The sequence below is a fragment of the Furipterus horrens genome, unplaced genomic scaffold (genome assembly GCF_987537825.1).
Source record: "Furipterus horrens unplaced genomic scaffold, mFurHor1.1.pri manual_scaffold_4, whole genome shotgun sequence".
Taxonomy (NCBI): Eukaryota; Metazoa; Chordata; class Mammalia; order Chiroptera; family Furipteridae; genus Furipterus; species Furipterus horrens.
In genome coordinates this window covers 38414014-38437875 of record NW_028327174.1, presented here as the reverse complement: position 1 = coordinate 38437875, position 23862 = coordinate 38414014, and the positions used below count along the sequence as shown (strand labels likewise).

Sequence of the window (23862 nt, the reverse complement as noted above, 5' to 3'; positions counted from 1 at the left end):
CTAAAATAAATATAAGGTTCCTACTTCGCGGATTTCACCTGTTGCGGGGGTGGGGGTGGGGGGTTCTAGAACGTAATACCCGGGATAAGTGAGGGAATACTGTATTGTTGTTTTTGGAGACTTAAGGCTGACCTGTTCAGTTCATTGTGAGATAACACACTATTTGGGCATTATCCTTCAGATCTGTCAATTTACCTTGAGACTCTCAATCAGTTATTTAAAGTGCTTACTGGAGATGATGATGTGATGTTAGTATAAAATTGTGAGATATGTTTTTCTGAGTTTTGTGCCCATCTACCTCAACTTTCTCTAGTATTAATTGCTTCAGGTGGTGACTGTCTTCAACTCAATATTTATTACTGTATCAGGTATCTAGTGAGTACAGAATATAGGGATTACCAAAATTGCTTTCTAAACATGGATACCTTTTCTTTGTTTTACTTGCCATCTCTTTCCCCCCAAAAGTAGAAGGTTCTTTCTCCTTGCGCTGTATATATTAGGTCCTCAAATACTTGTTAATTGGTCTCGATTTAGAATAATTTCTTTTCATACAGACACCTATCTACTTTCACTGCTTAATCACAAGAGAACTTTATTCATGTAATTTCTTTAATGCCACAGATAAAACGCGCTTCAGCATGTGAACGCAGCTCTATTAATGATGGCAGAAAAAGTGAAGCATTATATACCTATATGTTAATTTATATTAGTCTGGCAGGTCCTTTGGAAGATTACAGCCTTTTTTCTCAGTGGGAGGGAGCTCTGCAGTAGTCAACAGTTAAAGACACAACACTGGAGAGGAGAGAAACGTTTTTAATTCAAATTTTCACTTAATCAAAAGCCAAAATGAATATTTGATTAGTGGAATTTACTGATTTAGCAAAACAATACTCAAAAGATAGTAAATTCTTAGAACTGTTGTTTTATCCAATCTCATTGAATTATGTATCTTGATATTTGTTTTTACCATATCTAGTTTGTATTTTCATCAATGTAACTCAGACATAGACATCTTAAGCTAAAGATCACCAGGAGTTTTGTTTCAGAGCTGTGTTCTCTGCCCTGGAAAGTGGTTCCCAGAATGTAGATGAGATTGGGAAAGACATTGCCCAGAAGAATTCCTGAAAAATGCCCTTTAGGGGTTCAGAAAAACCACAAGGAATGCTAGAAGCTGCCCTCCAGGCCTTGTGCACTTCAGCTACTTGAATGTGCAATTCTAAGTATTACCAATCATTCCAGAGTGAGCAGCAACAACTTGTTAACATTCTATGCTCATTTAATTTTCCAGTAGTTGTGATTATTTTTAATTGTGTAGGCCCCAGACGTTATATTTGAATAATAGTACATGTTTTTAACATCAAATATTGTAATCCACCATGCACTGATTTCTCAAATTTGAGGGAAATTGGGATATATTAATACAGAAATTTGAAAATAACTATAGCTTTTACTAATTCCTTTTCATAACACATAAAATATTTTAAAACAAAACAACACCTATTCTCTAAACTTGGAGTCACTTAATGAAGTCTAGCCTGCAGTACATTGTTGAGGTACTAGCAAATCCTGGTGATCACAGAAGAGTCATCTTCCCCACTTTATGGAAAAAGACTAAAGCTAGCATTTAAATTTTTATTTGAAATTTTGCTTTCCTCAATGACAAAGATCAGGGGACTGGGTTTTTATATAATTCCAGCCTGGAAGCTTCCTCTCCATTTGTCACTCTAATTGAGGCCTGAGTAAAATAAGTTTGAATATAAGGGTTTTGGGGACTTTGATGGACAAGAAGGAAACTCTTGAGAGAAGGTTATCAGGAAAATTGGTAATTCTAAAGATGTAGAAATAATAGTTGTCAAATTCAAATTATGAGAATTGTTTAGTTAAAAGCATAAAAAACTGTCAGTGTAAATATGTTTGAGCCCTCATTTGGACATAATTATTTATGTCTCAGTTCTTTTTAGGTTCCAGAAGTGGATATAGTTAAGAAAAATATTAAATGTAAGTCCCTTTTCTAATTCCCCCAGGACTCCATGGTGTAACACAAAGATTTTCAGTGATTACAGTATTTCCATTACAGCATTTATGAGGATGTTGAGACCATTCTTCCTCCACTTATATTGATTTTAAACCTTTATACAGGGTACATGCCAGAATGGTTCCAAGGTTAGAACTGCTTTTTTTTTTTTTTTTAAGCATAATTCAGCTTCTATCATGTGTTCTTACATGTTTATTGAGTTGAAACTAGTCCTCTCAAGGAGAAAAAAGCTAAATGTGGAAACAGAGTTGTACTTTGGTGGTTTTTATTCAAGGACATAGACTAGAGTGTTAAGAAACAGTCTGGAAATATATTTTTTTCCTAAAATATATATATATGATTATAGGTGAGGATATGACTCCTCTCACTGTAATGAAAAGAACACAGGGATGAATACATGACAACACATTTGAGAGGTGATGAGGCTGGCATATTCTTTATTACTTCCTAATCTTGCAAACCACAATTTGCTGTTTTAGAGGGATCTGAGAGGTTCCAAATAAATGAAGACTGGCAGACTTCCTTAGGCCTTGAGCGTGCTGGATGCCCTAAAGTAGGAGATAAATTTATAGCAGAAGCTCACAATGAAGAGCCAGACATTCCGAGCCATCTGAGATCTTGCAATGAGAAGGCGCCAGGCGATGAGGAAGAGGGCAGTATTAAAGAGGTAGTGAATATTTCGGAGCCTGGGGAACAGACATACATAACCAAAGTTAAAAACAGTGCCAAATACACAACTAATGTTATCTGAGCTATAAATGTGTCTCTTCTGGCTGTGACAAGCAAATAAACGCTCATGGGTATGACCTGATAGCCTTTAGATTTTATATTTTTTATTTCCACAACATTTTTTTCTCAATAATCATGTCCATAATATTGCCCTGAATAGTTTCCCTTTCTCATACCTCTTTCTAACCTATCTTGCAAATATGACTAACAGTCTTTCTTAAAAATACTTTGATCATATTACTGTATCACATATCTTCTCTGGTTCTTGTTCACTAGAGGGTAAGTCCTAAAGTTCTTAGCCTACTAGTCAAAGTCCCACTCTGCTTGCAACTTACTTTTACACCCTTACCATCTCTGTGTTAAAAGCCCTTTGTTTCTACCAAAATCATACCAGACTGCTACAATTCTTTGTCTTTTAAGGGATTAATGACAAATTTAAGGTAGTTGAAGGACTTGAGAAGTGGCTATATGATTTGCCCATGATAAATAGTATGATCAGGTCTCCTGTGGTTGGGTATCCTTTCTCTGTGCCATGTTATGACAGGGTGTGGTAGAAGAATCAGAGAAGCTTAGGTTCAAATTTGGCTCTTTTACTTCCCATGTACTACCATGAACAAGTTACTTGGGGGGGGAGGGGCTAACTAGTTCTTTGATAAAAATGGGATAACAGAAATAATACCTTCATAGGGGTGTTGCAAAGTCTAAATGAAATAGTATATCACAGGGCATAGTAGACAGGGAAGGACCTGTTATGGAGTAAATGCTTCAACAATGTTAATTCCTACCCTCCCAGCTCAAATTTCACGTCTGGTATAAAATCAGATACACATAGTGTGCAATAGATATTAAGTGACTGATTATGCTTACCTTCTTAAATGTTGCTTTGCTTCTGGGACCCCAGCCATATCCTCTTTCAATAAGTACTTCTTAACTCCTAAAACATAATTTTCAATGTATTCCAACCAGTTCAACTGGCGCACATCGAAGTTGTATACCTTGAAGGCAAAAAGAGATAATGGATTGCTAAAATTGCACAACTGGACAATCACTTTGTTCACTTAAGGAAGTTTCTTTTATGTAAATAAGCAACAGTCAGTTTAGAAGACTTAGGTTCAATACCACCAAATGAGATTATTTGAGCTGTTATTTCAAAGGCACTGATAATATGGATTACCATTTCCCTAGCAATATTTAAACGTGGATCAAGTTCAAAAGTTTGACCTTTAAGAAGTCTTGTGAGGGAAATATAAGGAACTGGTATTAGGTGAAAGCTAATTTCATTTCAAGTAAATGTGGATTAATTATTTTTTAAAGTGATGGAATACAATGTTAGGAACCAAAACAAATTATGTGTCATTTTCTTTCCATTTCTCTTAAATGTTGATGTCCCCTTAGCCTACCATCCTTTCCTACAATATTAACCACTTCCTTCTCCTTCAAAAAGTTTTCTTTAGTGTTAAGAAAGCTTTGCTTCTCTTGGAACACTAGCATATTTTCTCCTCTTGGACAAAGAATACCATGAAACTATATATTTTTTTCCTTTTCCAACAAAAACTCAACAAATTCACTGTTTAACTGCCCTGGCTTAGGTATGACCTTGTAAACCACAGATGGACATTCTGTTTTTTCATTCTTATCCTTGACTCCATATTTTAATTCAATTTTATTTTATTTCTATTTTGTTTATTATATGTGGTTAAGGTATCTCAAGTATCTGAGATAATGCTGCATATTAACAAAGACAGTAGATGAGATCAACAAGTTAGAGAGAGGCTAGCTATCCATCTAACATTTACTTCTCAAGATGACTTTGTTTCTTCTCCATGCTGCCAAGTACCTTTTGAATTATTTAGATGGGTAAATTCCACGGAGAAAATCCTATAAAGATAAGCCTACCTAAAATTGGAAGCTAATTTTAAAAATAATGTACAATAAGCTTGAGGGTTTTTTTAAAAAATAAGCTGGCTTGATCAATCATCCATGCATTTCAAATGGGTATACTTAGAATAACTTTGTCTATAGATGGTATGTAAATATTTATGAAAATAGCTCTATTTCAACTTAATTGTATGGTAGTCATGATTTCAGTTAAAATATCCCTCTAAATCTCATCTGGCTTCTCAATATAACATGTAAAGTATTTGACTTTGCAAGAAACCTTTAGGTTCCATGACACAAATTCTAGGACCTGGACTTGAATCATGCTTTCTGAGGCCAGTATGTAAAAGTAAAATCCTTAGCTGGAATATGAGGCTAGCTACTTAAGATAACTCAGTTTCTTCTCCAATGTGTCAAGAACAAGTTACATCAATAAATGCTCTTTGAAAAAAAATTTTATTGGAAAAATGTCATTCAAGAGAGTGAAAATTTAAAGTTTAATTGGAGAGAGGCCTCAGGTGGGGTAGAATAAAGAGGAGTAGAGGTTAGCTTTAAAAGAAAAGGAAGAAACTATATAGTTTAGAGACACCAAGGATTTTGATTTGACAAGGATGGTGGTTGAGAATTTATGATTATTCTTCCTCAAAGTTATACACTATGGCTGTTTGGGGAAAGACAGAGGTACAGATGGTTTGTTGAAAAGATAACAGCTCCGAGGGTGAACAAAGGTTAAGTCTAAGTAAATGTAGGAAATGTGAATGCAGAACAGCAGTGAGAATCCAACCGAAGTCCAAGGACCCAGATCTACCCACATTAAACCTGTTTCCTGAAACTGTGTTGATAGCATTGACTCATTTTCTTAGCAAAAAAAAAAAAAAAAGGTATATAACTAAAACTTTCATCAGCTTTCCAGATTAAATACTTCCAAATTCCAAATGAGTAAGATTTCTCCATTGGTTAAGGCAGCACTGTACTTACTCTCTGGTCTTCAGGACTCAGCTCGGACATCAGCATTTCTGTATTGTTTGTGCTCCATTCCCAACTCTGGTTGATGAAATACTCCAGGATAGAAGTGGTTCTTAAAAGCTGATTCATGAGCTTCGTCATCCTGAGGTAAAGATCAAAAAGGAGCAAATATCAGCACAGCACAGATGGTGCTTCCCTGTTCCTCTGTAAGAATGCATGAGAAATTATTTTTGAGAAAAAATTTTTACAAAGTACGTATTCCTTCCCTCTTTCCTTCCAACCCTCATTAAAACTTCTACTCATTTTTTCCTTCCACAACTCTCTATTAAATGAAGGGAAGGGGATGAAGCTGAAGAAGCTTTTTAATACCACCAGACCCCTCCTCTGCCTCTTTTCTGTCATCTCCTTCTCAAGAGTAATTGATACACAGAGATCTAATTAAGACTGGGGAGAAATAGGAGGGGCCCTAGGAGGCTTTGCTGAGGCAACGGAAGGCAGTCAAGGATGGGATTGGCTGAGAAGCTGAAGGCCTCCAGAGCCAATGGAAGTAAAAAGAGGGCTGGTTCTCTGGCTTAATAGCTTTTCTGGCTCCTGAGCTGGCTCTTTAAGGCTCTGGCTCAGGCTCTCAGGCTCTTCTTCCTCAGGATGCCTGGATGATCATGTTGCAGCTGCCTACATTTTCCAACAGGTATTTTGGGTGGGAAGGAACTCCGGCCCCTCCTACTTTTCCCCCTTAGGAGGCTAGTCTAGGATTGGGCTGGCCTAGCAGAGGGTGGCAGGTTTATTCTTCAGGTGTTCTAGAGGGAACAGGTTCTGAGGCAGAAGGCTGTCATTTTTTCCAGAATTGTGTAGCTTTTGTGTATTATGTTGTTTTAGTTCTTAAACTAACTATAGAAACTAACAGAGGAAAAGAGAACCCAGGTGTTAGAGTTTAGCCTTAATTGATGGGCTTAAGTGATTAAAGCTGTGTTTTGATAGCCTTAAGTGACTACTTTTGAATATAAAGACTCCTTTCCTTTATCACCAAACCTTTGACTCTGGAATTTTGCCTAGAGTGTGGCAGCAGGCAGCAGGACCCCGACTGCTGTTTGCTAACAAGAGTAGCAAACAGTTAAAAAAACAGCTAGATAGCCATCCTTAATGGCATACTATTCATTCTTTGAATTCTGAAGTAGACAGAAAACTTACTTCTCTCCTTTGTTATATGTTCTTGGATTTTTAAAAAATGGATAGACCCAAGGTCTTAGCATATAATTTCTGGGCAGACGTATTGACTGTATTAGCATCCACATAACTAATGACTCATGAGGTACTTCTCTCATTGTACAGTATTCCCTCACTTATCGCGGGTATTACGTTCTAGACCCCCCGCGATAGGTGAAAATCTGTGAAGTAGGAACCTTACACTTATTGTAGTATTTATATATATTTTAAGACTTTATAAACCATTCCCACACACTTATAAACCGTTCCCAGTCCCTTATTAACCTTTCCCACTCCCTTATTAACCTTTTCCACACTTTTATAAACACTACTTATGTTCTTAAATATATTCTACACTATTAAACCTATGTAACTTTAACAACATATGTAAACAGTACCACAAAATCCTGTGATATAGTGAAAAATCCATGATAAATAAATACAGTTTTTTAAAAATCCCACGATACAGTGAGGCTGCGATAAGTGAACGGTGATATAGAGAGGGACTACTGTACACCACATGCTAGTTGTAATGTCAATTGTAATTCAGATTGAAGGAGAAAAGAACATTTGCTGATAACCTGCTCTTGTTAGGCAGTGTTGATAATTTTAGAAACCATCTTTACTAATTCTCATAGCATCTCTGTTAGGTAGGTATAAATCTGCATTTAAAAAAAGATTTTATTTATTCCTAGAGAGAGGTGAAGGGATGGAGAAAGAGAGGGAAAGAAATAACAAGTCTGGGGACCAAACCTACAAACCAGTCATGTGTCCTGACCAAGAATTGAACTAGTGACCTTTTGCTTTGCAAGACAACATCCAACCAACTGAGCCACACTTGTCAGGGCTAACTCCTTTTTTATGAATGGGTAAAGTGTACTTAAGATAAAGTGGCCACAGCAGTCAGTAGGCGTCAAAGCCAAAATTCCAACCCAATTTTGACATCAAAAACCTGTTTTTATAATTTTATCACCCTGTGTCCCATTATGTAAAGTAGAACACATCTTCCAATCCCATGGTCAGAACTTGGACCAGCTCTGCTGTGTGAACTTCCCAACATAACAATTTATTTAAAAACTTCCATATACAATCTTACTGCTCCTCACAATATGAGTCCGTGGAATCAACATCTATATTACTTGCCCTGACTGCATGGCTCAGCTGGTAGGCGTGTTGTCCCATGCACCAAAAGGTTCCAGTTCAATTCCCAGTCAAGACACATACATAGGTTGTGGGTTCGATTCTTTGACAGGGTGCATATGGGAGGCAACCAATCCATGTTTCTCTCTTACATTGATGTTTCTCTCTCTCCTCTCTCTCTAAAATCAATAAAATATTTTAAAAAATTAAAAAGATCAATATTATCTTCATCTTACAGGAGAACTAATAGGTTTATGGTCATATAACTAATGTGTAAACCTAGGTCTTCTGACTACATATCACCTTTGGACTATAGAACATTTGACTTTCACCTTATCAGTTTAGGCATATCTTGGTAGTAGTGATTATTGTAGTTGACCCAGTAATGACTTATGATGCTGTTTTGTGAATTTGGTCTTATTTCTGGTCAATCCTAATGCCCACTTTTCTAACGACTCATTAGGTACTTCTCTCATTGTATCATGGAAAATTCTTAGGCAGCAGGTAAAATCATTGCTTATTGATACAAACGTCATAACATGGTTCTGCTTAGCTATTATTACCTAATATCATTGCTATAAACTAAATATTTGTGTCCCCCTAAAATTCATATGTGGAGACCTAATGTGATGGTACTTAGAGGAAGAGCCCTTATCAAAGACAACCCAGCAAAGCTCCCTTGGCCTTTCCAGCATATGAGGGCACAGAAAGATGATGGCTGTGAGGGACCTGGAAGCAGGCCCTCAGCACACGCCCAATCTACCCACATCTGGATCTCAGACTTCCAGTCTCCAAAGCTGTGGGAAATAAATTAAACTTGTTTATAAGCCACTCGATCCCTGATAGTCTGTTTTAACAGACCAGATGAATAAGACATTCTTTATCCATTCTATAACTCTGATGTAATTGATGCAATTTCAATGGATTTATTTTCATTCCTAAAATAATCATTGTACAATATCATTGTATGTATGGCATTATATCAGTACAATAGTATATTTTAGAAATAACATTTTTTCTTAAGTAGAGAAGGTCTTCTTAATACTTAAAATGCAAAAGTCTTAAGTAATTCATTTTATCGCATAAACATTTAGAACTTTAGTAAAAATGGTGATTACTGTATTCTACACACTCTAATGCACAACCCTATAAATTAGGTATGATTGCTATCTTTTTAAAATTTCTTTACAGGTGAGAAAGTTAGTCTTTAGAGAGGTTAAGTAATTTAGGGCTCATGTGGCTAAATTGGTGAAGTCAGAAACCTGACTCCGAACTCCATGCTCTTAACTACATTATATGTAGCTTCCCTTGTATTAGTCAATATTAAAAAATTTCCTATTCAAAGAAAGAAGAAACAGACTTGGAGAAAATACATCAAATACAGATCTACACAGACACACACATGCACATATACATGAGTTTCCATAAATTAATAAGGCCAACCCCAACCCAATAGAAAAATAGGTGGGAAATAAAAGCACGCAACTTGCAGAAGAGAACTGAATGTCTAACGAACAAATGTCTAATGAACAAACGTCTAATGAACAACTGACAGAGGAGAAAACTCGAATGTCTTGTCTAATGAACAAAAGGGAGGGCCAAGGACTTGGGGCTTGAGTCAAACTAACAAAGACATGATAATTCTTGTCTTGAGTTTGACAATTCAAAAGATTGATTTTTGCATAGCGATGATGGGAGGCAGAACAAACAGATTGTGCCCTCAGATGCTGATGTAGTTGGCCAAATTGACAGAATCTTTGTTTAGGGCAATTGCATACCCTCCAATACAGCAATAACCCTCAGCATCTTCCTCAAACCCAGTGGCACATTCTGTAAAATGCATGGGCACTTGTATTTATTTGTTTACCTCAAAACAAAAACATATACTTCATATGTGGTTGTAAATGCATAATTACAGACAAACACACCTGGTGAGGGACAGGGTCTAGAAGGATTCTAGCATTTTCTATCATTAATGTTATTCTTAAAATTCCTTTCACAAAACAAACCTACCCATTTCCCTACAAATATTACAATTTCTCGTGAAAAAAATTCATAAAGATTTTTATTGGGCTCCTTTCTCCTGTGTTTTTCTTTTCTGCTTCTTGAACTTGGTCTTTATCCAGGTCTTCTTCAACCCTTGATATATTTTAAAGTCTTTAGCATTTCTGCTTACAATATTTAGTTTTTCTTTTTTTCCCATATTTATGTAATAAGCCCTCATACAAATATTTTCCCCACAGACAGTGTCCCCTTTTCACTTTGCTCAAGGAGAAACTGACCATAACTGAATTATGAGCTCTTAGGAGGGTCTGAAAAATTTGAGTAAACAACATAGCCTAAGTTTTTAGTCATTTGCTCTGCTAATAAGCATGGAAATTAAACAACTGGAGAAAGACTTCCTTCTTTATGAAGAAGCTAGCACGGAAGGCAAGACTGTTCATATTTCTGATTCCTGATTGCAGGAATTGCCTTTGGTAATCATAATAATACTGACTCCTCAGGCACATCTAACATTCAATGAAACAGAGAGAAAGGAGTGTGTTCTGTCACAGTCACAGTGACAGAGCTGCCTCAGCATCTGCACGTTTTTCACTCCACCTTCTTCCCTCTAATTTCCTCACCTCTAGGTGGCAGTATATCTAGTTCAGATTTCTCCAAATCTTTCCTCATTAACTTCTGTGAGACTGTTTGAAATTCTTCCCTAAGCTTGTTTCTTCATTTGTAAAATTGGGATGACGACAATATCTTTCTTGCGTGGTTGTGAGAAGGAAAAGGAAGTCCTCATGCACCTTCCCTTGTGTGTGTAAGTAGATTTGAAGATTACCCAACAATTTAGAAAACCCCAGGCACAAGAGTCTCGGATACTTTTCTTTTTGGGTGGATGATTACTTGCTGAATTCATCAAGCAAATTCCTTAACATTTAACTTCTTTTCTTATGATGAATTGTTAAGGTAGGGGTCCTCTGGGGCTTCCCACTACTATTGCTTCAGTGGTCCCAAAATGTGTGACGTGTGTGTGTGTGTGTGTGTGTGTGTGTGTGTGTGTTTCAGTTGTCAACTTGGATCCCCAGCTGAAGTAAGGGCTAAGAACTTTGGAGCCCTAATCTTCCATGCAGTGATACTTTTAAAGCTGTTGACCCAGCCTCTCACCTGGGCTTCCTTCCTGTGAGCCAAAGATAGAGGTCATAGATGATGGCTGGGGCCAGGTGGCTGACTGTATTCCAGTACTGGGTTGTGATGGCGTTGGTTGTGAAGTCAGCATGTGGTCTTCTGAAAGCTCTCTCAAATGGGATTTTTTCACAGGTTGCCAAGACTTGGAATCCTGGAGGAAAAACAGACTCAAGTGGTAAGTCTAGAGCATATGAGCCCATAGTGGTGGATGGCATTTGCAAATGGGTCAAAACAATAGAGAATAAGGGTTTGCTGAGTGGAGTCAAGAATCAATTTCTGACAACCGTTCTAATATTTTTATCCTGGCAAGTAGTCACATCATTGTGTATAGGTTAAGAATTGAGTCCCCTTCTTGAAATCTTTACTCTGAAACAATTTCCCCCAGAAAGCATTGTTCAGAAAAATTTAAATCCATCACTGAATTCCAAAGTTATCTAGTCTATTCTAAAAGCTCCAAGATAGAGCCTAGGGGCCTTATTTCCTTGTTTAGATCATTACTTGCAGAATCAGGAGGAAAGCTTCTTAACAGTTAACTTAAACCTTACCCCTAAGGGTTTAAGGAAAAGAGAGACTATAAGGTAGGATTCCTCTGTGCTGGTTCACTTGAAATACTGCAATCTATTACTTCTTTGGGATTTCTACTCTCTGGGAATACAACAGACTCAATTGTCTACTCTTATCTCCAGACTTCTTTTCAAAATATTTTTCGTTTTTTATTATTACTTAGGTAAAACCTCATTAAAAACTTTAAATGTAAATTTGTAAATTCAATGATTCTTTTCCAAAGATATTCATTTGTACTCAGTTTTGATTTCATCTATGTAGAACTTTCAAAGAATATGCCTAAATTCATTATTCAGTTCTGATGACAATATCAGTTATTTTGGTAATATTTCTATTTAAAAGAATCACCTGACCCAGGAATCTGGACTCTCTTTCTCCTGGAGAAATTCATATTCACCTTTAAGAATCACTAGTGGAGTGGTTAGAGCAAATTCAAGGGAAGGAAGAAACCTGTCTTCTATTTCAGGCACCAGCTCCCCATCTGAATTTGAAATAGATCATTTCCTTTTTCTGGGTCTCATATGTAAGATAAAGCAAACGACCTAGATTATTATTATTATTATTTAAATAATTTATTTGTTTGTTTATTTACTTATTTTTAGAGAGAGAGGAAAGGAGAAAGAGAGGGAGAAACATCACTGTGTGGTTGCATCTCACTTGCGCCCCCAACTGGGGACCTGACATGCAACCTAGTCATGTGCCCTGATAGGGAATTGAACCAGTGACACTTGGATACTAGATTATTTTTAAGATCACTTTCAATTTGGGATTCTATAATTCTGTAAAACATATAGTAAGAATTCTTAGCATGACAGAAGACTAGTTTGAATCCCAGAAGTAAAATTTACATGTAGCATCTTTTTATCTGAGAGCTTAAAATATCTTGTTTGTGTCTATTAATGCCTCTTTTTATGAGTGGTACTTAATTCTCTTACTGAGGTAGAGGAGATTTATTTTTATTTCTAAATGTTTTCAGAATTATTTAGATATATAGCCTAAATAACTGATATATGTTTTAAAGAACTTTGCTGCTAGAAAATTTCATTTCATTTTCACTGAAATAATAACACAGCTGAGTGCTTTGCATTAGAAATCAAGTTCTCATGAATTAGGTCCATTTGATTTTTTTCTACATCTAGGACCTAAAAAAAGTAGCTAGATGATCTAAAGTTTCAGATATTGACATGAAAGTCAACTCCCAAATTGATGAAGGGGTACAAGATTGATTAGCTAATTTTCTATTCTATACAGGATTAATTACTTCAACAAGATACTTTCGAGGTTACTTTTATGGCTAACTGCACAATAAGAGTATTAGTGGCTCAATAACAAAAGTTCATATTATTGGACTTTTTAAATTTATCAGTCCTGTCACATGGTCAGGGATGTGGCAATGGAGCAGGTGTAGTGCGCGTGGAAGCAGTGGCCACAGCAGAAGCAGTGTTTTGTCACTGACCTTGCTTATGGTCACTGACTTCTACTTGGTGTTACTTATTTTTAAAAATCTCTACAGCCATTGGACCCCTTATTGCTTACAATCATGCAGATGTTCCCACTGACTCTTCTTTGATACATTGTAGTTAACTCTTACACATTTGCGGATTGTAAATATTTTATATCTTTACTTAGTTTTTGGTGTTTTTTCCCCACTAGACTGTAAGCTCCATGACACACTAATTTTTTTCCTGTGATAAAGACATAGTAGTGACGTCGCTAGAGGTACTTACCCATTTTGCCCCAGTGACAGGGATTAAAGTTACTAGATGTACAGTGGTAGATTAATGTTGATTTAGGTCTGGAAAATAAAATAAAATTTAAATAAATACAACAAAATGGAGAACTAGGAAAGATAAGGCAAAATAATATTTAGACAGGGTTGTTTCAATAATTCTCATGAGTAAGGTAATGTAGGCAACCTTCCTTCTTTTGTTCCTTCTTTGGGTTAATAAGCAAAATGGAAGATGTCTAGGAAAAGTGAGAGAGAGAGAGAGAGATCAAATAGGCTGACATTTATGGAGAAAATGGAGGTGTCACAATGAGACAGCATATTGTATTTTTAACTTAGGAACATGTTTATTGGGCAAAAATATAGGCTATGTGTTTCCTAAATCCAGCTAAATCCTGCTGGTTTGGAGAACATCTAAAGTCTGACATCAAATAAGAAAAAATTAATTTAATTTATCATTTACTAACAGAGCCAAATATACAAACAACCTTTTTTTTTTTTTTTTTTTTCTCTGTACTAGGAAATACCTCATGCATAGTGATCTGAACTTTTGGCATTTATCAGGAACTGAACAGGTCAATGAAATATAAAATATGCTCTTATTTCATCCACTTTGCATTAAAAAAGAAACTATATTAGTTTACTAATTAGAAAGAAAAACTTTTCAGTTATCAATAATTTTATGGTTAATTTAAAGAGTTTGTTACTTTACAGTCAATGAAGTACTAAGCAGTACTGATAAAACAACTCAATGCATATATGACAGCATATTTGGAACTATGTAAATTATTGAAACAGATACCCTCTCACATTTGAGGTGTCCTACAATAAAATATAAATGTTTCAAAAATAAGCCTAATATATTTACCCTCCTTATCATCAAATCTTTGAAAGTCAGGTTAGAATCCACACCTGTGAACTGCTGTGTACCATCCTACAGCCAAGGTGAGATTGATTACTGTGTCGACGGGAATTAGATCTGCCACAGCCATTGGCATACCTCTTATGGCCCGGAGAAAGCCTTTCCCAGTCTGCATGGGAAGAAGAACATAAAATATTGAACCAGATCTTAAGTAACAGTAGGGGCGAATGCTGATGCTGTTAGTAATAAAAGCCTACATTGATTCACCCCTTACTAGGTACAAAGCTGATGTCTCTCAGACTACCCAACATTTCTATGAAGCACTAGTGAGTGGTTCTTAGGTTGAAATCTCTCAAATTTGTGAGAGGTAATATATTTAATTAATTATCAAACACCAAGAATAGTTTTCACATCTTAAAAATTAATTCGTAAGACATTTTAAGAATTAAGGTTTCCCAAATTTCCTACTAATGCTGTATTAGTTTACCGCTTCTCAAATTTTGCTGTTTTCTGCCAGTGCTTACTAACTTATAAGCAACAGCAGACACTAAAAGTTTAAGAAATGTTTATTTTTTAAAATTAATAAAATTCTGCCCTGACTGGTATGGTTCACTTGGTTGGTGTCATCCTGCAAAGTGAAAGGTCACCAGTTCGTTTCCCTGTCAGGGTGCAAATCTGGGTTGCAGGTTCGGTCCCAGATCAGGGCATGTACCAAAGGCAAGCGATCGATGTTTCTCTCTCACATCAATGCTTCTCACCCTCTCAGTCTTCCTCCCTAACCACCCCCCTCAAAAAAAATAAGTAAAATATTTTTCAATATTAATAAAATTCTACCATTGAACAACAACCTTGTTATTCCTTGGGAAAAGGCCACCATTATTTACCTTTCACTTGGTATCTTAGTTTACCTCACAGATCACCAAAATAAATAAGTCAGTAAAAAAGTAAAAAGTTTTGTTTATTTTATGAAGTAATTGATTATTTACAGCCTGCATATTTCCAACATCAATTTTCAGTGGTTGTTAGCACTTTTTATGTTCCTAATTTCTGTTTTCTTGTAACTGATTCATTTGGACAGAAGATACCAGTTTGGAAATTTTTACTTTTTAAAATATGTTTTATTGTTATGCTGTTACAGTTTTCCCAATTTTCTCCCTTTGACCCCATCCTCCCAGTACTCCCCATTCTCTCAGGCAATTCCCCCCGCCTTAGTTCATGTCCATAGGTCATGCATGTAAGTTCTTTGGCTACTCCATTTTTTATACTGTTCTTAATATCCCCATGGCTATATTCTGTAACTACCAATTTGTTAACCCCTGTACCTTTTCCCCCATTCTCCCCCTTCCCCCTCCCAGCTGATAACCTTCCAAATGATCTCCAAATCTATGATTCTGTTTAGGTTCTGGTTGTTCGCTTAGTTTGTTTTTTAAGTTCAATTATTGATAGTTGTGAATTTATTGCCAGTTTTAGGTTCATAGATTTGATCTTCTTTTTCTTAAATTTTAAGTCCCTTTAATGTTTTATATTATAATGTCTTGGTGATAATGAACTCCTTTAGTTTTACTTTATCTGGTAAGCACTTTATCTGCCCTCCCACTCTAAATGATAGCTTTGCTGGATAGTAATCTAGGTTGTAGGTCCTTGCTTTTCATGACGTTGAATACTGCTTGCCAGTCCCTTCTAGCCTGCAAAGTTTCTTTTGAAAATCAGCTGATAGTCTTATGGGAACTCCCCTGTAGGTAACTAACTTCTTTTCTCTTGCTTTTAAGATTTTCTCTTTATCTTTAACCTTTGGCATTTCAGTTATGATGTGTCTTGGTGTGGTCCTATTTGGGTCCATCTTGTTTAGGACTCTCCGTGCTTCTTGGACTTGTATGTTTATTTCCTTTGCCAAATTAGGAAAGTTTCCTTTCATTAATTTTTCAAGTAGATATCAAATTTCTTGCTTTTTCTCTTCTCCTTCCAGCACCCCTATGATTTGAATGTTGGTATGTTTGAAGTTGTCCCAGAGGCTCCTTATTCTATCCTTTTTAAAAAATATTCTTATTTCTCCTTGCTGTTCTGATAGAATTTTATTTTTAATTCCTTGTTTTCCAAATCATTGATTTGATTCTCAGCTTCATCCTCTCCACTGTTGATTCCCTGTAAATTTTTCTTTAATTCACTCATGTAATCTTCATTTCTGTTTGGGTCTTTTTTATGCTGTTGAAGTACCCAGTGAGTTTCTTGAGCACCCTAATAACCAGTGCTTTGAACTCTGCATCTGAGAGATTGCTTATCTCCATTTTATGTAGTCCTTTTCCTTAAGTTTTGTTCTGTTCTTTCATTTGGGCCACATATCTTTTCCTCCTCATTTTGGCAGCCTCACTGTGTTTGTGTGATTTACATAGAGCTACTTTGACTTAACTGTCTTGGCAGTTTGACTTCCTGTCTTAGTAGTGTGGTCTGTTACTGAAAAGTGTACCCGTAAGTTGGATGTGGCAGACCCTTAGGTAATTGCATGGGCAGGGAAACTGATATGAAGCAGATTGATGGAATCTCAGATATGGTGTCTCCACTCTGTGGCTCTATGTGGGGGAGGGCTCACAAATGGGACAATGGCCACTTCCTGGCTTCTGGAGTTTTGTCTGGGAAGGAGCTGTCCCCCAGCACTCACCCTGATGCCAGACACTTCAGTTTTTCCTTGTATACCACTGGTGCCCTTCACATCACTGCCCTCACGCTGGAGCTGGAGGGAGTGAGTCTGTGTAAGTCCTGAGTTTGTTGCAGACTCTTTATGAGGAGACACCTGAGAATCCTGAATTTTCTTCTGCCGCCCCAACTTCCACTGGTTTTTACAGCTAGAAGTTATAGGAACTTATCTTCCTGGCACTGGGACCCTGGACTGGGGAGTCTGGAGTATCCCGTGCTCCCAGGATAGGCCTCCCAATTCTTATTCACCACATGTGAGTGTGGAACCACCTGTTCTGCGTCTCTGCCCCTCCTACCCATCTGAATGAACATTGTTTCTTTAATTCCTTGGTTGTCAGACGTCTATACAGCTCACTCTTCTGACCATTCTGGGTAATAAGTGCTTTGTAGTTCAGTTGTAATTTTTGCTGTGGTTGTATGAAGAGGTAAGCTGTGTTTAACTACGCCTCCATCTTGACCAGAGGTCCAGAGTCCAAATGAAAAACTTTGGTCTTCTTTGTTCCCACCTTTGGAACTGAGCTGCAGGTTCTGTCCCCAACTGGGTGTGTAGGAGATACAACTAATTGATGTTTCTCTCCCTCTCTTTCTCCTTCCCCCCTCTTCAAAGTGTAAAGCTAAAGCTTGGCCTCCTATAATCTTCTGGTGAGACATAGGCAGGAGCACACAAAACAGTGATGAACACACTTAGGCATATGGAGAGAAGACTGGAAAATTTTAGATAACTTGAATAAATGTGCAGTTTTGTAAGCAATGTAATAAAAACATACTCTAAGGTCATGTTAAAATGATGCTCTAAGTTACCAAATATTCACCCTAACTAAGCCTCAAAGCAGAAGGCAGGTAGAGAACAAAAAGAGAGAAGCTGGAAGCTGCTAGATCATAAAAGAAATCAGAAAGTTCCTTATCACCTTCTTTGACAAGTAGTCGTAATTCAGTGTCTTATATTTGTATCTTAGTTCATGTTGGACCTAGCTCTGAGAACAGAGCCAGAGTCTGAAGTTGAGGTTTGTGAGATTTAAACTCAGCAAACTGAATTGCTATTCATTGTCCTAAAGTGTAGAGTTGTGGGTCTGGTCCCAGAATGCTTCAGCATGAACTGTGCAGTGCTCAGTGTGAACTGGCTGCAGGAAGACACACACAAAGGGCTGCTGACCTAAAGGAACCATTGGTGTTTCTCCTTGTCTCTGAAAGGATTATTGTTGAAAAGTGTTTCCTGTATTTATCAATTTTTTTTGAAATCTTTGCTCCATTGGTAGTTCTCTTTCTTATATTTATTAAGAACTGGTTATTGATGTATTTTATGCATTTATATAATCTATAGCCACACAAAAAATCTTGCATGTGTTTTATAATCAAGAATTTAATATTCTTTGTGAATATGATTTTTATTGTATCCCCAGTTCGCTGCATTAATTCAAGCTGTCAATGAACAAAAAGGAGGGAACACCCCCATCTAGTGGTCTACACTAAAGAGGCAGTCACCTTCAGACATGGTCCTCCATGCTCAAAGGCTTTCCAAAAACTAATTCCTAAATGGTAATTGATATCACAGCATGTCAGTTTTTCTGATAACAATATCCAAAAATCAAGGCAATTTAATCCTGCCTCTATTTTTCAATGAGCAAAACTGAGATAAGATGCTTCAATCACAGTTAGTAAAGTAACATTTATGGTTTTAGATCAATGACACTAAGCCAACACTAAGCATGTTGTTAGTTATTATCCCTCCACATTTCAATGAGTTATTTTCACATCATTATACATACCGCAATAATAAGCCCACTAGGTCCATTCACATTATCAACCCAACCCTAAAGAAAAAAAAAGGAGAGAAGATCTCTATTGGTTATACATGTCAGAAAATTTAATACCTTTGGAATATTTGCAGTCTAATCTTAACACATTTCAAACAGGAGCACTGAGATCCCAGATGATATAACTGTCTAATCCAGTATTTCTCACATCACAAAGGTCAATGGCAAAGCACCGCATATTTTCTGCATTTTATTTGTGCAAGAATTAATATTCTGCCAGCAGGAGTTATGGAGAGTTTCAAGTTGTTTTAATGACATCTTAGGGGCTAAACTGGACCTTCTATTAATATCAGGCTCTGCTAACCAACTCATCAACCATCCTTTTCCTCCATCTGGGACCTGATTTTATCTCCCCAGGGAAATATTTCAAACATGATTTGTAGGAATTATCCATTTCTTGAGAATTTTAAGTCCTACTATCCATACTATCTCCTCCCCCCCGCCCCACCCCATATATATATATATTTGTATTAGCTTGCTTAGAGATGTTAGAGGGAAAATTATGTTTAGGAGCAGCTGGAGGAAAATGTCTTTTTGAGTTTGTCTCCTCAACCCTAAGCAAGTCAGTTGACCCTATTATGTCTGTTTCTTTATCTGTAAAAGTTAAAATGCATGTATAAAATGGGACAGGAGACAGAAGAGAGAAGATGAAGGGGTTCTTTGTTGAGCCTTTTACTTGGGACCAGGCACTGCCAAGCACTGCCCCACATTGTCTCATGGGATCACCTCTCCAAAGAGGGGGGATAATAGCCCCGTTTTACAAATGAGACAACTCATACTCTTCATTGTCATTAAGCAGTGCAGCTCAAGTTACTATGACCCTAAAACTTCACGGAACTGCTTCAAAGATGACAATATAATCCAAAGTGCTTTGAGAAGGATAGAGCAGTATACAGAGGTGAACAATTTTTATTTCTAAACCGAAAACCTTCTGTGAGCTTTGTGATTCTTATTTATCCTGGCAGTTGTAATACCACCACTTTGCCATTAAGAACATTCTGGTACATTTAAACTATAGTGGGAAAAGCAAGAAATGAAACTATCTCCCACGGCCATTTTAAGGCTAGAGTTAATGAGAAGCTAATTTGGGATCTCCCGCCAACTCCAGAGCAGTCAGTGCGAGTCCCAAGAGGAGCCGCAAGCAGAATAATTCATGAACCATATACATCCAGGGGCTGGGGAGCGGGCGGGAGAGAGACATCAGAAAGTAAACAAACAAACAAACAAAAAAGAAAGTAAACAGCTAGGAGGACGCAGGCTTGGACGCAGTGAGGAAGCCGTGCGCGTGCGCTTACTGGGAACGGCTCCTGCCAGGTCGCTCCCACGATGGAGGGCCTCACGATGGCAATGTTCAGGTTCTGGCTCTCCTGCTGCACCACCATCTCTCCCAAGGCCTTGGTGTAGGTGTAAGTATTGGGCCAGTCCCTGAGCAGCTTGGGTGTGATCTCATCAATAATAGCGTCGTCTAGCCACCTGAAGGTAGTCAGAGTGAAAAAGAATTCTAGCAACATGCGTTAGACAGTAGACCAAAAGCAACACCAAATAAAACGTCCACTTTCTAGCTTGAGTTCTGGAAGTAAGGGGAGTCACAGGATACCAAGGCTAAGTGTGTACATTTTCAAATCATGTGTGAGCTCTTCGCTCTCCGTGGCTAAACCCGATCTTACCAGCTGACTCCTCCCTCCTCCCACATAGATAGGTTTAGCAGCTGTGCAGTCTCCTACTTGATTACATATAATCTCTATCTTCCATGACTTCCTCCCCAACAGGTTCATAAGTACACATGCATCGAACATTTGTGAGTGCCAGTCACGAGCCCAGCAGCACGCTGGGTGCATTCATGGAGTTTCGAGGCTCTACCGTCCGAGGGGCTTCTGCGGCAGCCCTGCCCACCCGGGGTTGTCCAGTGAAAACCTAAGGCACCAATCTTGCAAACCTCTGCTTTTAATTTTTAAAATTCCATTCACTGCCTCAACAAATAAAAGCAACTCCCTTTGGCAGACTTATAATCTGTTTTAGCATATCTATGAGATGTATTTTGAAAGACTGTTTAGAGTCTATGCTAATAACTTGGTAGTAACTTATAGAGATTTCCAGTGAATTCTGAAGTGCTCTAATAACTATAAATAGGCTGTCAAGTAGAGTGGTTATAGTACTCTGACACAGTTGTAATAGTGATCACTGAATACCTCTACTTACAAGAAGACGTATAATAAACAACTAAGTACCATGACAACAGCCTAATCTTTTCTTTAAAGGTGTCAGAACCATTTTGATAATCTCAAAGTCGATCTGCAATTCTTGAAGAGAGCAATAAAATTATTGTCAATTAAATATTTAATGCTTCTCCTAGCTGGCAGATCTATTTGGTCAAACCTTGGATATAATATAGTTTTAAAAAATTAGGCTACCTAAATATATACTGTAATTTGATACATTTATTCCTATCTTAGAGAACTGAGTGCAGTCATACTATTTTGACTGTAGAAAAATCTTAGCTGTTACTACTTTACTCCCACTTCAAATGGTTGAGCATTTAAGATGTGTTTATGCCATGACTTGTTCAGAAACCAACTTCCCATTTTAATAACTCTCATTTGCTATCAGAGTGAAACATGTGCATTGTCTATAATTTGGTTTTTCTCTTCACTGCTACTACTGCTGAATGTTCTAGATACTCAAATGTCTCTTGATTTAAATTGAACAGGGGAAGTTTGAGAAGTTCCTAGAATTAAAAACAACTGCAAATACTTAGAAAAACAGGTATTGCAATAAATGGCCACCTGAGGGTTGGGAGAGAGTCTGGGGATAATGCAGGCAGCTCTCCATCTTTATAATAATGTTACCTTTTGCCCATCTTGTCTGGGGGTCAACAGTGGATTAACTAACCTAAGACCATTTTCTTTCCCTACAAAAACATATAGGTTACAAAAACTGGGTCAGAAGAAATACAGCCTAATTTCTTTTCTTTTTTCTTTTTAACAGATTTATTGAGATATAGTTCACATAACATACAATTCACCTATTTGGTGGAAATACAGCCTAATTTTAGTAAGGTGGCAAAGAAAAAAATTCTAAGACAATAGCAGACCCCAGAAACACTAGGATTGTATGTCACATGGCTGGGCCCAGTTGTTGCACGGTGCTGGTTTACACCCAAGGGTAACACTTAGAGGCTTTACCAGGTTGGGTGAGCTTGCTGCTCAGAAAATGTTGGTTTCATAGCCTTCTAAGAACACAAATGCAGAAGACATTGTAATGTTTTGCAGAGGCTTGCCTCTACCCTTCGCAGCTCCGCCTGTATTTTGCTGTATCATCTTGTTTCCCCCATTTTCACTAGTGAAAAATGGCAATGATTACATCTGTTCTAAATTTTTAGATTATCATAAGGATACACAGAAATATTCACAACTGCACTTAAAGCTTTTTGGTAAAACAACCAAGGAGTATATATCTACAGAGGCAGTAGTGGCTTTTAAAATATTTTTCCTAATGCAGCCAGACAGACTGTGGGCTGTCTCACCCAGGCACTTGCTGAGGTCACAGAGGTGAGTGTAAACAGGTATGCGCATTTGCTGGTTAAGTGGGGCCCTTTTCAAGATGAACAACCAGTTCATGCTCTTCTTACCAAAGTTTGATTTGCTGCTGTGGTTTGTTCTAGCTCATTTTTAAAACAGTAAATAAGTTAGCGTGGAAAAAAATAGACACCATATAAACCAAAGTACATTTCTGAAATTAACTAAACACCCTTTGGTGTACTCAAAATGCTTTGAACCCATGGGTCCCAAACTCTACACTACTTAAATTGATTCAAAAGAAGCAAAAAGTTATTAAAGATTTCACAAAACAATGTGTGTGTGTCCACACACCCATGATTTCCTCTAAATATTACTCTTTGGCTTGAAACTTCTGGAATCAATCTCTTAATATCATTCATAACTTCAAATTTATGCGCTGACATATAAGACATATAGTGGGGGAGGGTGGAAAATGCTAAATACATGAGAATAGACCAAGACCTCTTCTGGAAGGTGAGTTTATTCTTCTTTGAAATCTAGCGGTGTTGAGTATGTGGACACAGTTTGGGAGGTGGGAAATTGTATGAAGTACCTGGCCACTGCAGGTGAACTTAATGTTTACTTCCCACTTCTTTTTCCCAGTGCACTCTCAGCAACTTCTGTACTGGCTCAAACTGTGCTGTGGTCTGTTAGGTGCAAGAGGGGTTGGTGGTGGACTGAGCCTGCAGAGTCTCAGGTCCAGGGTCTGGAATCCAAGGGGGGCTGCCCCTTCTCTGGGCCTGTCAATATGTGAGCACCTTGCTTACTGAGACACAGCACTCTTAAGGGGGAAGCTCACTGACAGACAACTCAGTCCCACCCTAGACATGCCCGAGGATATAGACATGCCCTAGACATTGACCTTCTTGCTCTGACTTTGGGCATCACAGAGTCTTTTCTCTGCCTTTCCTGACAGACTCTGTACTCCAAAGGTTTCTTTTCACCAATTAAGTGAAGCGTGATTTATTAGAAACATTAAGTAATCTGTGGGTCTTTAAAATGACCTTCAGTCTTCTTTGTCCTGGATATTTTAAATGACAGGTAAAAATATCTGTTCTCAGAGTATATGAGATAAAAATGTTCGCCCTCAGGGGACTGAACTCTTGATTTAGCTAAAGCTTCATTTTAAAGAGTATGTCTTAAATGGAAATACAGTATTACATGAAATTACAATCTGACAAATTCACTGTGAAATAGTCTATTTTCTCTGCCATAATATTTTTTATGCAGAGTTAAAAGAAAACAACTGAAAAGATCAACTTAGTAAAAGGAGCAAAAGAACAAAGAAGCAGAAGACAGAAACATATTTATTCTGAGACTGAGGTCATGTCCTAAGAATAAAGTGATTCCTGTTAGTTGGCAAGAAGAAAAATAAAATGTTAGACATTGTTTCTGCTGCACAATAGGAAAGTATGGAAAGTATATCTTGGCCAAAGAGGTCAAGAGACTCGCTCCTTCTGCCAGATCTGGGAGGAATTCCTGTTGTCTATTAGTTTATCTTTACTAACCTTTTGATTATCTGC

At 37.4% G+C, this 23862-nt stretch overlaps 1 protein-coding gene across 1 annotated transcript in view; it reads right to left on the bottom strand.

Moving 5' to 3' along the window:
* Nucleotides 1–2455: 2455 nt before the first annotated feature.
* Nucleotides 2456–23862, bottom strand: part of FAR2 (fatty acyl-CoA reductase 2) — a 100538-nt gene continuing 79131 nt past the window's right edge. The window contains exons 5-12 of the mRNA XM_090272967.1: nucleotides 20078–20255; nucleotides 18735–18779; nucleotides 14328–14446; nucleotides 13417–13484; nucleotides 11105–11276; nucleotides 5621–5750; nucleotides 3632–3759; nucleotides 2456–2721 (exon numbers count right to left, since the gene is read on the bottom strand). Coding sequence (XP_090129093.1) covers nucleotides 2559–2721; nucleotides 3632–3759; nucleotides 5621–5750; nucleotides 11105–11276; nucleotides 13417–13484; nucleotides 14328–14446; nucleotides 18735–18779; nucleotides 20078–20255 — 1003 coding nt within the window. The 3' untranslated portion in view covers nucleotides 2456–2558. The remainder of the gene's footprint in view (nucleotides 2722–3631; nucleotides 3760–5620; nucleotides 5751–11104; nucleotides 11277–13416; nucleotides 13485–14327; nucleotides 14447–18734; nucleotides 18780–20077; nucleotides 20256–23862) is intronic.